Raw genomic sequence first — 16,451 nt, forward strand, 5'->3', positions numbered from 1 at the left:
AAAAAAAAGTAAAATACAACATTGAATCCATTAAATATGTGCAGTAAGAGATATGGATGCATGAAAACTAGGAAGCATAAACATTTGCAACAGCATCTCATGCACATAGAGTATATACTTGACAAAGCTCACGTATCATTCACAAACCATAAGCGTGGAAGGGTGGAGACTCGGGGATTGTGTTCCTTCATAAAATCAACATTTTCCTTATCTGATCTCCTCAAAAATCCAACAAAAATCCGACAAAAAAGGCATGCATGCCTTAGACTAAATACCCATTAATCTGTTGCTTTATCTGTTAAAAAGCACAGTTTGCCTCACAACAATTATAAAATGTTTTATTTAGAAAATAAATGCAAGTTTTATTTACATAGCTTCACTTCATTATGCATTGTAAGTGGAATTGTTTTTAAATAAATCAAAATATAATCATTTATAGCTCTCTGTGTTTGTTCCTAAACATAAATGTGAACTGATCTGTTTCATCTTGTCACACAAGTGACAAATTAAATTCAATTAAAATGGTGATGTGTAAAAACCAGGGTTTAATTAGTGTCAGATGTGCTTCATGAATTTATTAAAGGTCTCTTTTCTGTATTATGTTATCAGGGAAATGCTGGAAAAACCAAGAATGAAATTAGAAGCCTATGCAAAAACAACACACACAGCCAAGGGCATAGATCCCATTTCATCTTACAATGGAACAACAAATATGATTTTTCTTTACAGTACCATAACTATACGAAGTGCATTGTGGAGTCACCCAAAAAATATTTTTTGTATATGCCAATGTTATTGTTAAGCGTTATGATAATCTTAAAAGCATGCATTAAGGGATACTGGATAAAATATATATTAATTATTTATTTATATCCCCAGGACCAGTGCATCAGCATTTTATTTTCTTGATACAAAAATTGCATATATGTGGGATATCCATTTTTATCCATGGATCAGTTAAATTGGACATTAAACGCTGGCCAAATTAGACATTTTGTAAATACGACATGTCTCCGGGAAAACGTCCTGTCTGTAAATCTGCTATCTCCTTAATTGTGTTTAGAAAACAACAAAAGAGGGAAAAACGAAACAAAACTCCAGTTTTTTAAACAAGTGCAGGCCGTTATCCAAAAAAAAAAAAAAAACTCAAACTATCTCAAACAAACCCGGTGCCTACAAATAATAATAATAATAATTTTGATGAATTAAAAACGATGAAATGTATTCGATTTAATTATCATTATTATGCTGTTTAATCATATTTGCATTTAATAAATGATGTGCACACAGAACTGAAATCATCAATTCGGTTTGCTGTCCTGGATTTCGCACGTCTGTTGCCGTCTCAGCTGTAATTATTCTTTACAATGAAAATAAATAAACTGTACTCTGCCTGTGCTGGGGAAAAGGACACCCTTTGTATTTCAGGAAATTCTCTCCATTTCCATTTCCACGTCTGTCCAGACAATGCGATTGTAGCGGATCCTGAATTACGTAGATGGGGTAAAAATAACTGGACTATATAAACTGCAAAAGAATCCGATTGTGCAAATGCTGCTGGTTTGCGCACACAGAACAGAAGCTGCGCGCGCAAAACGCTCATATAAAAATGCTTGAAATACAAGCATGTGCCTTTTAAAAGCGATAAAAAGTACTTTTGAAATGTTCATCTACATTTAGATTGTGGCGAAGATATTTAATGCCACGTCCCGGACCCGGAGGCATTTTTTGGAACTGAGTATTTTTGTTTAACGCTGGCCACCTTGTCTTTAAACATTGGCCCGAGAGCATTAGCCCGTTCATTTGCATTTTAATCAACTGAAAGAAGAGGTCTATTGACTCAGAGATCATTAACTAACATGTACCTGCATTGTTGAACATTGAGATTATCATGTTGTTTCGATGGCTCCGAGATTTTACAGCTGGTTATTCAAATGTTAATTGAGCCGGAGTTGGACGGATAAATTAATACTTATTTCAGACATATGAGATCAGGTCTATTTTAATACGAATGAAGAGGTGAAACTCACAGCAATGTAGTTGGCTTATTGAAACCACAATAGTTCTATTTGATAGGTTAGCCTGCCACATATTTGTTTTACTATTTAAAAAATAATTAGGAATGATTGTAGTTGATATTTTCTTATATATATTTTAACTGTTTGTTTTTACTTGTTTAGTTAAGTATATACTATAATTTAGCCCCTTTAAATAAATCATTCATTGTTATTACAATTTAGATTTTTTTAAATGTATTTTATAATTCACCAACATGATGTTTAAACGTCCCTCCAAAAAAAAAAAAAAAAAAAACTGCACGAAGTTTCACTGGACAGAGGGGTTTGTGGCGCCCCCTTTAGCACATGGATTTACAAATGAGAAAATAAATTTGGGAAAAACATCCAACGAATCTCATATCCATTTTTGGACTTACACATACGGAAATCTGTTGGGATGAAATAGTTTTCAGTATTATGGTTAGGCTTATAAAATAATAATTATAACCAATTAGTCTATATTGTGTGATGTTTATAGGCTTATTAACATGAAAACGCTGCAGACAAACTGATTCTTTTTGTAATTTATACTAGAGAACATCATCATAAAACTCATTTATCTTCTACAACATAAATTACTATTTGTAATTTAACGAAATAATGAGATACGCTTAATTAACGTCCAAATAATCAATTGTACTTTAACTATATTGACATGTTGTTGAAAACAGCCAGAGTAAGTATCTGATAGGCTACAACTACATCCCAAGCGTCATGAGAACACGCCCACTATGCATTCAGACCCTCCTTATAATGGGACAGGTAGACATCCAGCCAAACATATTAGAGACGCATTGTCTGCCTCGGACTGAATGAGAGTAAACACCTTCTGAGTTCCCTAACATTTGCAACATGGCTCTTGCAGATGCGATGTTGCCTTCGATAAATACCTTTTCAAACAACCACATTTTAGACGAGAAGCAGTCTGAAATAGTTCGGGTGAGTTCAACCTATTAATGTTTTAAATGTTGGATATTTCTGTACTTCAGCGTGTTTGTTTGTAGCTACTTTTTTAACTGTTAGAAAATGAGTAGTGGTTATCTGAGCAACATTGTAGCCTACGTCAACAAACTTAAGTTCGTTATACTGTGTTATCAGCTAATATATGTTTACACTTCAAGAAAGTAAAAGCTTAAAGTTTTTAGTGAAACGGGCCTAGATAAAGTTGTTTGTGGTAGGTTGTGTTGTACATTTCAAATAGAACATTTATTTTTAGAAAGTTGACACATTGGTAGTCGTACACAGGCAACTGCTAAATGTTTATTGTAGATTTTAAAACTGTCCTAATAATTAGGACTAGAATAAAAATTACTTCAACGTCTGCAGAAATAAGCAGTCTAAGTCGAAAGTTGTGTTTTCTTTTTCTCCAGGACTGGAAAGTTGATATAGCAAAAACTAACCCAAGGGCTGGAGACGTGAGACCCCTTATTGAGGTGGAGTTCAGCATTGTCGAATCTCCACCTTTGGCCAAAGACGAGGATGATCTTTCCAAGTTTTTGGATCTAGAGTTTATTCTGTCCAACACGGTCACGTCTGACAACGACAACACCTCAGCACCGCCGCCCGCCTATTCCCTCCCGGAATCACCGGAGAGCTGCAGCACCGTGTATGACAGCGATGGATGTCACCCGACCCCTAACGCCTACTGTGGCACCAACTTCAACTCACGTCCAGGACACAGTCTGGTAGCCGAACTGTTTACCCCGGACATGAATTATCAGGGCGAATATAATCTGAAAGGACATTTAGACAGATTGGAGTACACTGAACTGAGAGCTCTAAACACACGAAACCAACAACACCTGACCAACTCGAATAACGCGGGATATAAAATTAAAACCGAGAACCAAGAGCAATCCTGTATGATGGTAAACGACTACATGGGTCATTATTACGCACAAGAACCCCAGCGCGTAATGCAGCATCAAACGTACGGGCATCACGTGCAGCAAGATGTGCCTCGGGACATTTTAGGAAGGAAAGACTGCATCCTGACAGAGATGAACACTCAGCATCACATTGACATCTCGCATCAACAGCAGTTTATAAACAATGCGCATTTTCCACCTCAGTACGCCCAGCATCAACAGTACCACGGACATTTTAATATGTTTAGCGAACCACTGCGGGCAAATCACCCGGCCATGCCAGGTGTGATGCTGACTCCACCATCCTCACCTCTCCTGGGATTTTTAAGCCCAGAAGACAGCAAGCCAAAACGAGGGCGACGCTCTTGGGCGCGCAAAAGGACCGCGACGCACAGTTGTGAATTCCCTGGATGCGGGAAAACGTACACGAAAAGCTCCCATTTGAAAGCGCACATGCGGACGCACACAGGTATGTGGTGAAGGTTTAAATTCGAAGTTTTTTTTTTTTAAATAACTGTCATTTAAATACCTAAAAAACTTTTTATGCAATACTAAATGTTTCTTTTCGTCGTGTTCACAGGTGAGAAGCCCTACCACTGCAGTTGGGAAGGTTGTGGCTGGAAGTTCGCCAGGTCAGACGAACTGACGCGTCACTACAGGAAACACACCGGACACAGGCCATTTCAGTGCCACCTGTGCGAGAGGGCTTTCTCCCGCTCAGATCACCTGGCTCTGCACATGAAGAGGCACATGTAAACATAAAGAGAGAGACTATATCTATTTTAAGCAACAAGAGGATTTATATCGACGAGACAACTCCTATTTTGGGACAGCAGTTATATGTGAATAGCGGTAAAATGTCATTTGATTTAAATTATGACAGTATTTAATTGAAGGAGATTCTTGTTCATTTAGAAGGTAAATTATGTAGTACTTTTTCAGATGTATAAAAACGGGGCAGGACCCATACTTTTGTATATATGTTTTTTTTTTTTTGTATTCCCATTTATACATTTGTATCAAGTCAGGGAGTATTTTTCATGAATTTTCAGAATAATTAAAAGCCTTGCTTTTTTGTACTCCGCTGTTTGTCTCCTTTTCTCACTTGACATGTAAGGTGTAAAACCAGAAGCTTTTTGCATAACTATGGCCAAGATGTTGCAAGATTCTGCTTTAACTAATTTAACCAACGATTAGCCAAGGGGTAACTAGCCGCTATACTCTTTTTCAAAATACAGTTTTTAAAAAGTTATGATTAAGAAAAACAATAAATAAGACTACTATGCTGTTTTTTTTTGCAACTGGCCCAAAGAGAAAAAATATCTACACAAAGAAACTATTGCACAAATATATATATATATATATATATATATATATATATATATATATATATATATATATATATATATATACAGTTGAAGTCAGAATTATTAGCCCCCCTAAATTATTAGACTGTTTGTTAATTTTTTACCCAATTTCTTTTTAACCGAGAAAAGATTTTTGCAACACGTTTCTAAACATAATAAATTTAATAACTAGTTTAATTTTTAGTCTAATTTTTTTGTCTTTACCATGATGTCTGTAAATAATATTTTACTAGATATTTTTCAAGACATTTACAGCTTAAAGTGACATTTAAAGGCTTAACTAGGTTAATTAAGTTAAGTAGGCAGGTTAGGGGGATTAGGCAAGTTATTGTATAACAGTGGTTTGTTCTGTAGATTATCAAGAAAAAATATAGCTTAAAGGGGCTCATAATTTTGTCCCTAAAATGGTTCATAAAAAATTAAAAACTGCTTTTATTCTAGTCGAAATAAAACAAATAAGACTTTCTTCAGAAGAAAAATATTATCAGACATACTGTGAAAATGACCTTGCTCTTTGATTATTGCTCTTGGGCTAATAATTCTGACTTCAACTGTATGTATATATATATATATATATATTCTTCTCACAAATAGAAATACTGAGTTAAAACAAATATAGCGACAGCATCCAAAATAGGTGATATGATAGAAATACTTATTAAACAAAAAAAAAAAAAAAAGTTTGTTGGTTTCTTCTTCAATTCAGTTAATCTAAAGCTTGCTTATGTAGACTGTGGCAAAGAAGCTTAACAAAGATGATTTTCTATTAAATTAAAACAGCTTCAGTTGTATATTTGTAAATACTACCATACCCTATCTTCACTGTAATAAATCCTGGTTGCCTTAAATGTTTGAGCTGAATCAAATCAACCTTATAAGTCTATTGAACTTATATAACGTCAAACTGAATAACACAGCCTGCTTAACTTATATAATTAATTTAGAACACGTTAAAATGGCCTAAAACATATGCTGTCATGGCTAATTGATCATACATTTTTACAGTGTTCACATACTGTCTCTTTATATTTTATCTTTATATTTAACCATTTTACAAATGATTTAAATGCTATAACTTTACTCTTATTGGTCCTGAAAGAACTGTCAGGTTACTAAACTAAATTTAAAGACATTGTTCTAAATGAGAATTATTTTAGTTTTAATAGCAACAATTTAACAGTAGGCTATGTGACTAATCTAAAATTATCATTAACGTATGTATCACCATCATCGGTAACAATCATAATTATTATAATTACAAATGTTGTTGTTAATAATAACTTCAATTGAGTCGGACTGAATACAGCAGTCTGTCATTATATTCGTCACGAAAAACTGCAGTATGTCGCCCTCTCATGTCTCAAAACCGTCAGTTTAGCCACACGACTTCGTGGGGTCTCAAACTAAAGATGGTCAAGAAGTCAAACACTACGTGCGTTAGTACCTGCAACAAAAGATTTCAGACTAAGTACTTTTTTAGTGGTATGATGAATGGGATGTTTACATTGCCTTATAGCTTTATAGGCAGCATTTAAATTGGATCAAAACTATCCATCAAAATTGTCTTAAAACTGCCTAACAACCCATTCTTGTCTTAGGACAATTTTGATGCGTTTTTTTTTTTTTGATCCACTTCAATAGACATTTGCAGACATTGTGTTGGATTTGCAGAAAAATCAACATCCCAGGAAAGAATTTTCAAATCAAAATATGACTTTCCCATGTGAAACATTGAAACATTGATTTGTGGACACCATGACTAAAAGCATGTTTATTGCACATTTTAGGAGACAAAACAATTGAAGGGGAACACAGCATTTGATTATTCCTATAAAATACAAGATAATATTTCTAAAATCTTGCCAATTATTACTCCCTTTATTAAATTTCTCAATATTTTTTATATTTATTTACACAAGAAGTAATTAATATTGAAATTATATATAGTAAAAACTTACATGCAATAAAGAAAACGGAGATTTTTTTCTAAAATGATATACTAAATCATTCTGTTATGTCTTTTATACAAAAAAAGTTGTGTAATCTATATCCGAAGTTTGGTAAACAGAAAAAAAATTGTTAATATACATTCACACCTTTTTTTCTGGCTTTTGCGGCATGGAATTATTATAATTTTTATGATTATTTATATTGTATCATTATGATGTCCATTATATATCTGATTAAAGTCTGTGTTGATTGTGAAATGAAGAGTGAAAATGTGCTTAAATTGTAAATAATAACTCTTTTAGAAAGTGCAATTGAGCTTTGCTTAAAGCCAAATAGCATTCCAGTTTATTAATTGGATTGTTCCATCTGTTGAGTCTTTTAGTTGTGTGTGTTTAGTTTGTTCTGATTGAAGTTTCATTCTCAGCCAGTAATGTTTCAGTTAGGTTTTAAGTGTATAGGAACAACTGGTTGAGCGCACTTTCTGGTTTGTTGTGGGGGTTTTACAGTTGTTTTTACTATTTTACTTCGGTCTCCCTCTGCTGGCAAGAACGCATACTACATCAAAACAGCTTTCTACGTGGCATTTTTTCCCGTTACATTAAATATTTAAATGGATGTTTTTAAAAAATCAGTTTATGGCAATTACAGCACAATGTAAAGGCGTATATCATGGTGTTGATGTCACATTCATGCATTATGTTGGTTTGTGTGACCTTTCTTTGGGTTAAGTTGATCTGTAGTTATCAATATGTACCCCAAGATGGCAGTCTTTGCTATGTTTTTTTAGATTATAACTGCTGATGCAATATCACAAAAAGTGAAGCATACACAGACATGTTTTGAGTTCTGAGACAAAGCAAGGCTTTAAAAATGTACACAGTATAATAAATTATAGTATTCATCAATGAGAGTAATATTAAATTTGACTTTTTAAAACATTAAACACATAATATTACTCCCGGTAAACTCCCAGTTTCAGAGATGTGGTTTAAGGCTAGACCTAGATTAAACTGCATGTTTAAGCTGTCTAAATTGAAAGTGACTTTCGGTGACATTTTAAAAATATATCAGTGCCATTTATTTTACATAAAAGATGCTTAAATGCCCTAATTTTTTTTTCTAAGGCCTATCTATACCCCAAGTGGAAAAACAAACACATATGCTAATTATTCTTGCAAGCCAGACTAATTGTCAGTCTAGGCCTACTTCAAATGTGTTAATGAACTTTCCTAACTAATCTTATTTTGGTTTACACAAACATTTTTTTTTCTTTTCACATGTGTTAGAAGGCTATCAGTTTTGCAAAACACAATACATGTTTGTCCATACACTGTACAAATTATGTTCAATTAGTCATGATGGCATATGTTTTTAGTTCATCGTAACTTATTAAAAACTAAGGCAATCTTGTTCTAACCTATAATTTTAGAAGTTGCGCGAGCAGTTTTAAGTCAGTTTAATATAATATTAAATGTACTCAGATTCAGTTATGTATGGATTGGATTATTTATGGATCAGTTTATGTATGTCTTTGGTTTTTATTTATATCTTTATCGTCTTTACTGTACTCTGTTATATTTTGAGAGTGCACTCAAAGCATTTCTGAATTCAAGGCATCATGGTTAGAAAGTCAGACTCAAAATACAAAGGTTATTGCTATAAATTGTGTGTGTGTGTGTGTGTGTGTGTGTGTGTGTGTGCGTGTGTGTGTGTGTGTGTGTGTGTGTGTGTGTGTGTGTGTGTGTGTGTGTGTGTGTGTGTGTGTGTGTGTGTGTGCGTGTGTGTTCAGTACTGTGTGTGCAGATGTATCAATTAAATACAAAGCCCAAATTCCCAATATGGGTCAATGTACTTGGCCACATCAAAACTTTCTACCTTCTCAAACTAATTATTTGCCACAAGTGTTGCAAAAGTAAACTTCTAATAAACTCAAGTTCACTTGAAGTACAAAAAAAAATACAAAGTTCACCAAAAAATAAGAAATTTCCTCATCATATTCTTCAGACTCAAGTGGTTCTAGACTTTTATGAATTTCTTTCTTCTGTTGAACGCAAAACAAGATATTTGAAGAATTCCTTGGTAGGGATTAATAAAAAAGTGGACAAATTTAGACTGAAGCAGTATATAGCCTACATTTATTATAGCCTACTACAAATAGCCTGTAGTATAGAGCTACGTTAGAAAACTACTTAATTAAGTAGGCTATAGGCTAACTCCAACAATCATTAAGGTTACTTCATAATTAAGAGTATAAGACTACTTCTCTTTCGTATAGTTGCTTCTCTTCTGAAAACACTCCTATAATTATCGAAATATTTACATTAGCTAATGAAGAGAGAGAGAGAGAGAGAGAGAGAGAGAGAGAGTATGCTGCTTTATGCTTTGATTTAGGCTCACCTCCTTCAACATTTTCAATATAGTCTAATTAAATGTTTTCTCTGAAGCCAGTAAGGTTCATTTTCATAAGCGGCGTTATGACTGAGCTGTTTACATTAATAGAGGAATGGAAACAGAAGTGGGGCTGTTCTCTATGTTTGTGATAGGCAGGCCCGGATTAAGAACTCAGGGGCCCCTGGGCACATTGTCTTGTAAGGCCCCCTACCTGGCCGCACCCCTATAGTTGAATTTAAAAAAATAAGAATAATATAATAATTTTTAAATAAAATGAATCTATAATTTGTTGCCCACATATTTAAATAAATGATATATAGTACATATGTATTTATAGTCTGCAAAGATTTAAATTATTTTTCAAAGCATTAAATAAAAATACTAATAAAACTACATATATATATATATATATATATATATATATATATATATATATATATATATATATATATATATATATATATATATATATATTATTTTTTAAGGGTATTTTAGTGTATTGCTTTTACAAACTTATAAAGCATATTATTGCCATGGCATATAACGCACAATGCTTCTCCAATCCAGTTATATGAATCTGAGTTCTATCAATCTGAGTCTTTCATAATACAAACACTGATTTACTGTCTCTCTCCTCCTCTCCCTGTATTTTCTCTACTCTTCTCGTGATGAAGACTTGATTATAAACCTAAAAGTATCCGAAATCACACACACTATACCTCTTCTCTCCCGTCTCTCTCCTCTTCTGGGCCTTTCTCTCTCTCTTCTCTCTCCCTCTCTCTGTCCCTTTCTGTCTGTCTCTCACACGATGAATCCAGTCCGCGCTGCGCTGCCGTTAGCCTCCTCCGCCTGGTTAATGCTAGCTTCTCATCATTTAAAGTTACCATAACGTCTTCTTCTGTACCCTCATTCTCCTGATCAAGGGTCTGTTTAAAGATGATGTGTATGGAAAATGCCTCAATGAAGATGCCTCCTCTCCTCTTTCTCTCGCGTTTGCTAAATCCACTTGTCCACTCATTTTTGATCTATGACAGATATAACGTTACACTAAAGTCTGCTCAGTTTAGTGCGGGTTATTACAAAACTGACGTTTCCGCGCTTGACCAATTACAGCATTCTGTTTAGTTAAAGAAAGAAATGCAATTTAAATATAATACTAATATTAATATGTGATCGCGATTTTTTTGCTCAGAGGAAATACAGATGTCTGAGCAATAGAGTTTTTGAAGAGAGGGAGGCGCGACAGGCGCCTATAATAAGACTAAACATTATTAAATACCCACAAGACACTTGTGACTTTATATCACATTTGCATTATTTTTAAAAAATGTTTCTTTCCTGTTTAAAATAAATATATTTCCAATCTGATATGTAATGGGGAGAAAAAAAAGTAGCATGAGTTCAACTGATGGTGGATTCGAACCGATGTTATGAATCGCGTCAAAATATTATGCCGTGTGCCTTACAAGGTGCGCCACTGCGGCTGTATTATTTCACTGCTCTTTACTCATCTTGTCTCTATCAATCAGGCATCGATGGGCGTAAACCCTGAATAGCTTAGTCCAACTAGATGCGCTATTTGCAATTAGCCTAAAAAGACACTCCGAAATTGTCTTTTTTTCTCTCCCCTCGCAGGGGCCCCTAGTGCGCACGGGCCCCTGGGCCTGTGCCCATAAGGCCCATTGGTTAATCCGGCCCTGGTGATAGGCACATATTGACTTACCGACACCTAACCGCTGATTATACTTCAGGTTGTGCAGAAATCTTCGAGAATCTTTCTGCATTTTCGCATTATTTTCTCGACAGTGATAAGCTTAGAGAGGAACCAGTAGCACACCTTACACCCTACAGAGAATAATCTAGTCGTTTGTATTACCAGCAGTTGTAAAACCCACCGCTACGCTGCGCAACGGTGCGTGAATGGAGAGACATGTGTATCCTCTTATATCAGCCTCCAGCATCTTTTAGAGAACATAAAGGTAACAAATGTAGCTACGTCTGTCACTAAATGTCCTCATTTCACCCACGGTGTTCATTCCGCGCTCTCTTATTACTGTGTTTGCTACCACATGTGTTGCTATGCGACAGGGCATTTGGTGTTTGCCGCGCACCTCGCATTCTTTTTACACGTATTACATTTTAAGGGGTGCCGGAGCTAAAAATTGCTGAATTATAAAATATTATTTTTATAACTTTGGCGCTTTGATTAGTAATTCCACTGAACATCCATCAGTCAGTGAGGTCTATTGTCTACCGGATACATCAACCGCAGCAACACACTAAAAACACTACCGGTAAATGCTTACTAGGCTATTCAAGATGCTTTGTTAAAGATCTTTATCTCAAACGAATTGAATAATTTTAAGTTATTATTATTTTTTTTATTATTATTATGTGTTTATTTATCCATTTGTTTTATGTATGTTCGTTTATTGCTTAATTTGAGATAACTCTGTTTTGAGATAAGAACCATATTGCGTATCGTTTGGTTAGATGTGTTATGTTGTTTTGGTTATATAGTTATGAAAATGTTTTAAAAGCCCCCAACTTAAGCACGCTGTCTTCACGTGTGTGGGAGGGTCTTTGGAGAAAGGGGCAGGGTCACATATGAACCGCGTTGAATGTTGGAAGTTTAACAAAGAAATATCCATCAATTTAATGAGGAGGTCGTGTCCAATACTGTCCAGACGCCGGTAATACTCCCAGCCCATTTGTTTAACAGATCCACTCAGTCTGATGTCTTCTGTTTGACACCAAAGAGGAAGCGATGGTAAGACCAACAAATGCTTCACGAGGTGTAGGCTATACAGCCGAATAATTCTTCCGTGTTTCTTTTTATTAGCTACTACCTGGAAGATTTTCCAGCGTTTAAAGCTAGTATAACTGCACATGGATTCATTTTAAAGAAAGGGTTTGAAAGAAACTGTGGACTACTTGTTATTAGTCGTTTTCAGGTCAGATTCAGATCGTTCTAACTCACTAACATCATTATTGAGAGGGCGGGTAAAGTGTCAAAGTGATGCTGTTTATACTTTTGTAACACAAGATGTACTATCATCGACTCACATCTGTTTTACTTTCATTAATGTTATAATTAATGCTTGACCTGCTGAATTGAATTATTCCATGACATCATGATGGTAAACGTTGCTCTTGTGGTTTAAAATACTTTTCTCTTGTTTATAGTTTCAGTTTTAGTCAAAGGACTTCACATCTAAGTAACATTTTACATTTCAGTTGATTGTATGTTGTTATTGTAATTTTTATTACAGTGACTAATAGCAGTGTTAAGTAAAGTTAATTCTAATAGTACAATACAGTCTTAAAAATATTTTACTCTTAATAAAGCCAACAAAATAATAATAATAATTAAAAACAGCACATACCTTCAGTTTACAGATTTAGTAACACATTTAGTTATTTTTTAAAGTGACTCAAGATATTACAAGTTTAGCCAACACAGTAGCTAGCACCTGTAGATAATTTTTTCAGACTCTGACACTCAAATCAATGTCTTGATAAATATGTAAACTGTGTTCTTGAGTAACAATTAACAAACATTTGGGACTTTCGTTAAGCATTATGAATTATTATTTACTAACATGATAATTAATAATTCGTTACATTGCACCTATTGTGTTTATACATATATTTAGACTAGATTCAAATATACCTCTATTAATACATCTGTAAATAATTAAAAAAAAATAATAGATCATTAAATGCGGTTTTTCATACTAACCTCCGCCTAAATAGTGTATCTTACAGAAAAATCAATACAAGTGATTTGTTGAACATAAACATGATCTGTAACAACCTAACAACTAAATTTTTTTTGATGCTAATATATTGTAGACACCAAATGTGGTTTATTTAATATACACTTTCAGTCAAATGTTTGTTTTTTAAAGAAAATTATTTATTGAATGTAAAAAAAAAAATTTGTTAAATATTTAATAAACTTTTAAATAATTGCTTTCTTGTTGTATATAGTTTGAAATGAAATTATACTCTAGTCATTATTATTGCTTTTATTTCTATTATCATTTATAATAGTAACATTAATATTAATATTAATAATAATAATAATTAATATTCCAGTGATTTCTGAAGGATCATGTAAATGAAGACTGCAGTAATGAAGTTGAAAATTAATCTTTAAGTCACTAACATAAATTATTAAATTAAATTATAAACTACTTTTGATCAGCCATTGTATAGTGCAATACCATTTCACAATTTTACAACTTGTACTGTATTTTTGATTAAATAAATGCAGTCTTGGTGAGCAGGAGAAGCTTATTAAAAAAAAATCCTACTAACCCCAAACTTTTAACCAATAGTGTAAGTAAGATTGTTAAATAAATATATTAATAAATACATTACAGTAAGTACAGTAAGTTGTGTATTCAGAATGTTGTTACACAGGAAACTCCAGAAAACGGTGGCATATTACATTTACATTTATTCAAAGTGACTTACAAATAAAAAAACAAAACATGACAGTTTTTTTTTTTCATGTCATTTGTCTAGAACCTCTACTGTAGTTGGGGTTTAATACTTTTTCACATTCCTGTCAAGTTGTGAAATAATACAGTATTACCCTACTTTATTTGACTTGCATGCTTTCTAGTGCTTCTCAGGATTATGCAAATATTTAATTTTTTCATTTTCTTTTTAGGATTAATTTGTATTTTAGTTAGAGTTAAATGTGTTGTTTTATTGTTTATTGTATTTTAAGCTTAAGCTTTTATACCATAGTTGGTTGGCATGTTTTACAAGAAACTATAATCAAATCTCTGTAGGCAATTTCCATGTATTAACGGTTATATAAATGATTTTGGACATGTTTATGTGAGTATTATAGACTGAAAACACCATCCACAACAATATTTCAAGGCCCCATAACATAAAGTATTTCTGAAAATATTTTTAAAATTATTTTTTTCCAGAAAATCACATTAATTAAAATAATTAGGCTACCTCATTTATTGAGCTTTAAGTAAAGTTAAAAAGTTATTTAGGATGTGACTTAAAACAAGAAATATCTTAATTTACAGTTTATAACTTTAAACTATTTACACATTTTTGTATTTTAAATAACTTTAAGTCATGTTAAGGCTCCCTCGAGGGCCCAAATCACTGACCTGGCATTTTTTGTAAGTACATAAATATTCGTTTACACACAGGGATGGAATGAGGTTAACCTGTGATGTAACAGATTATAATAATATGTTTTCCACACTCCTGTTCATCATGCTTAAGCACATGTTGGGCACGCTGAGATGATGTTTTTTTTTACCACCGAAGAGATGAGAAGATGCAGGATAATCATAGCACACAGCCACATCTGGGCCCAATCTGCGCGCAAACATGTCGAGATCATTTATGATAGAGCAGAGCAGCGCATAAATGCGTCTCAAATCATGCGTTAAGTGACCACACTGTCAAAGCACAACTTCTGTACCATACATGGTGTGGTTCGGCTACAACACATAATAAAGTGTCCTCTGTTGACAATTCTACGTCACAAGCTGGAAAAGTGCCAGAATGGGTTACATCATTGCGCTTCAAAAGAAAGTTTATTCAATTTAAACTTTTTAGTCCTTTGCTATGACAAAAATGTTTTATGGGCAATTTATGAGTTTAACACGCTACAAAACAAGGTTATTTCAGTAAACAAAAACTAACACTAAAACTATTAGTCAAAAAACACACTTGTTAATTAAAAAGAAAATTTTTAATAAATAAAAAACTAAAACTAAACAAAACTATGAACAATCACTGAAAAACTAAATGCATTGAAACACTAATTAGCAAATATAAATGATACGTTTCAAACTATAAAAGCACTCATTCTGTGGTGCGAAATCTGACCTGCGACTGTTTAGAGAAATAACAGTAGATGGTGCTTCTATAGCCAAACACATCCAACATAGGCTCATAGGCTTTCAATCAGGTCTTTTGAAAACAGTATTGGTTGGGTTTAGGGAAGGAGGAGGGGGGGGGGGGGGTCAGTTGACAGCAGCCTTTGGTAGATTTACGAGAGAAGAGCAGGAACTCGCGAGAGAAATTTGAGATCTTGTTACCATCAACCTCTGGTGGATTTGCGAAAACAAAAACTGCAAAAAACGTAGCTCCTGGGACGTATTTGGTGCTCTCCAGAAATGTATATAGCGGTACATTTTCAGGATAAGCCTAGCTTGAACACGTCAGTCAAGCACAAAATTATCAACAAAACATTATATATTTTATATATTATTGTAAACTTTGCCTTTGTTCACACTGGATGTTTTCTGTTAAGAATTACTAAAACTGAAACAAAATATGTAAAATTAAAAAGAAATGTGTTCACAAAATAAAACCTAAACTAAAACTAACAAAAATCTACAGCAAATCTGAAAATACTATTAAATAAATAAATAAATAAATAATAAAAATACAGAACTATAATAACCTTTCTAAACTGCTCCCACCCCACCCCCAATGGTCTATCAATAGATGTATGGCTACTGACACCCTCTGGTTTTAAGATCTATTTAGAGTAGTTTAAACAGTGTGCAGTATTGAATTCCAGGATGCTGTAGTTGTGAGGAAATCTCAGATAAATTCACAAAGATTTTTGTATTACTTTCCTTAGCCTAGAAAACGATCTGTAATTGTTCATGCACATGTAGCCTGGGAAGGTTCTATATTTTAATAATTAGAGCTCCCATGAACGGACACCTTCATCAGACCGAAAATCAAAACGGGGAATTTCCTGGCCAGACAGACTGTCCACCATTTGTCCACAATGTAAAGTAAAGGGATTTAATGGC

General features: G+C 33.7%; 2 protein-coding genes across 5 annotated transcripts in view; both read left to right on the plus strand.

Moving 5' to 3' along the window:
• The first annotated feature begins 2,852 nt into the window (after nucleotides 1–2,852).
• Nucleotides 2,853–5,004, plus strand: klf17 (Kruppel like factor 17). Its single transcript, NM_131723.1, is given in 3 exon segments — nucleotides 2,853–2,996; nucleotides 3,428–4,394; nucleotides 4,506–5,004. Coding segments are annotated over 3 exon segments (1,230 nt in total). The 5' UTR covers nucleotides 2,853–2,909; the 3' UTR covers nucleotides 4,682–5,004.
• Nucleotides 5,005–12,270: 7,266 nt separating this feature from the next.
• slc6a9 (solute carrier family 6 member 9) overlaps nucleotides 12,271–16,451 on the plus strand; it is an 87,266-nt gene continuing 83,085 nt past the window's right edge. For all 4 annotated transcript variants that reach the window (XR_012387018.1, XR_012387021.1, XM_073916399.1 and 1 more), the window contains exon 1: nucleotides 12,271–12,403. The gene's annotated coding sequence lies outside the window, so the exon portion shown is untranslated. The remainder of the gene's footprint in view (nucleotides 12,404–16,451) is intronic.

The sequence above is a fragment of the Danio rerio genome, chromosome 2 (assembly GCF_049306965.1).
Source record: "Danio rerio strain Tuebingen ecotype United States chromosome 2, GRCz12tu, whole genome shotgun sequence".
Classification (NCBI taxonomy): Eukaryota; Metazoa; Chordata; class Actinopteri; order Cypriniformes; family Danionidae; genus Danio; species Danio rerio.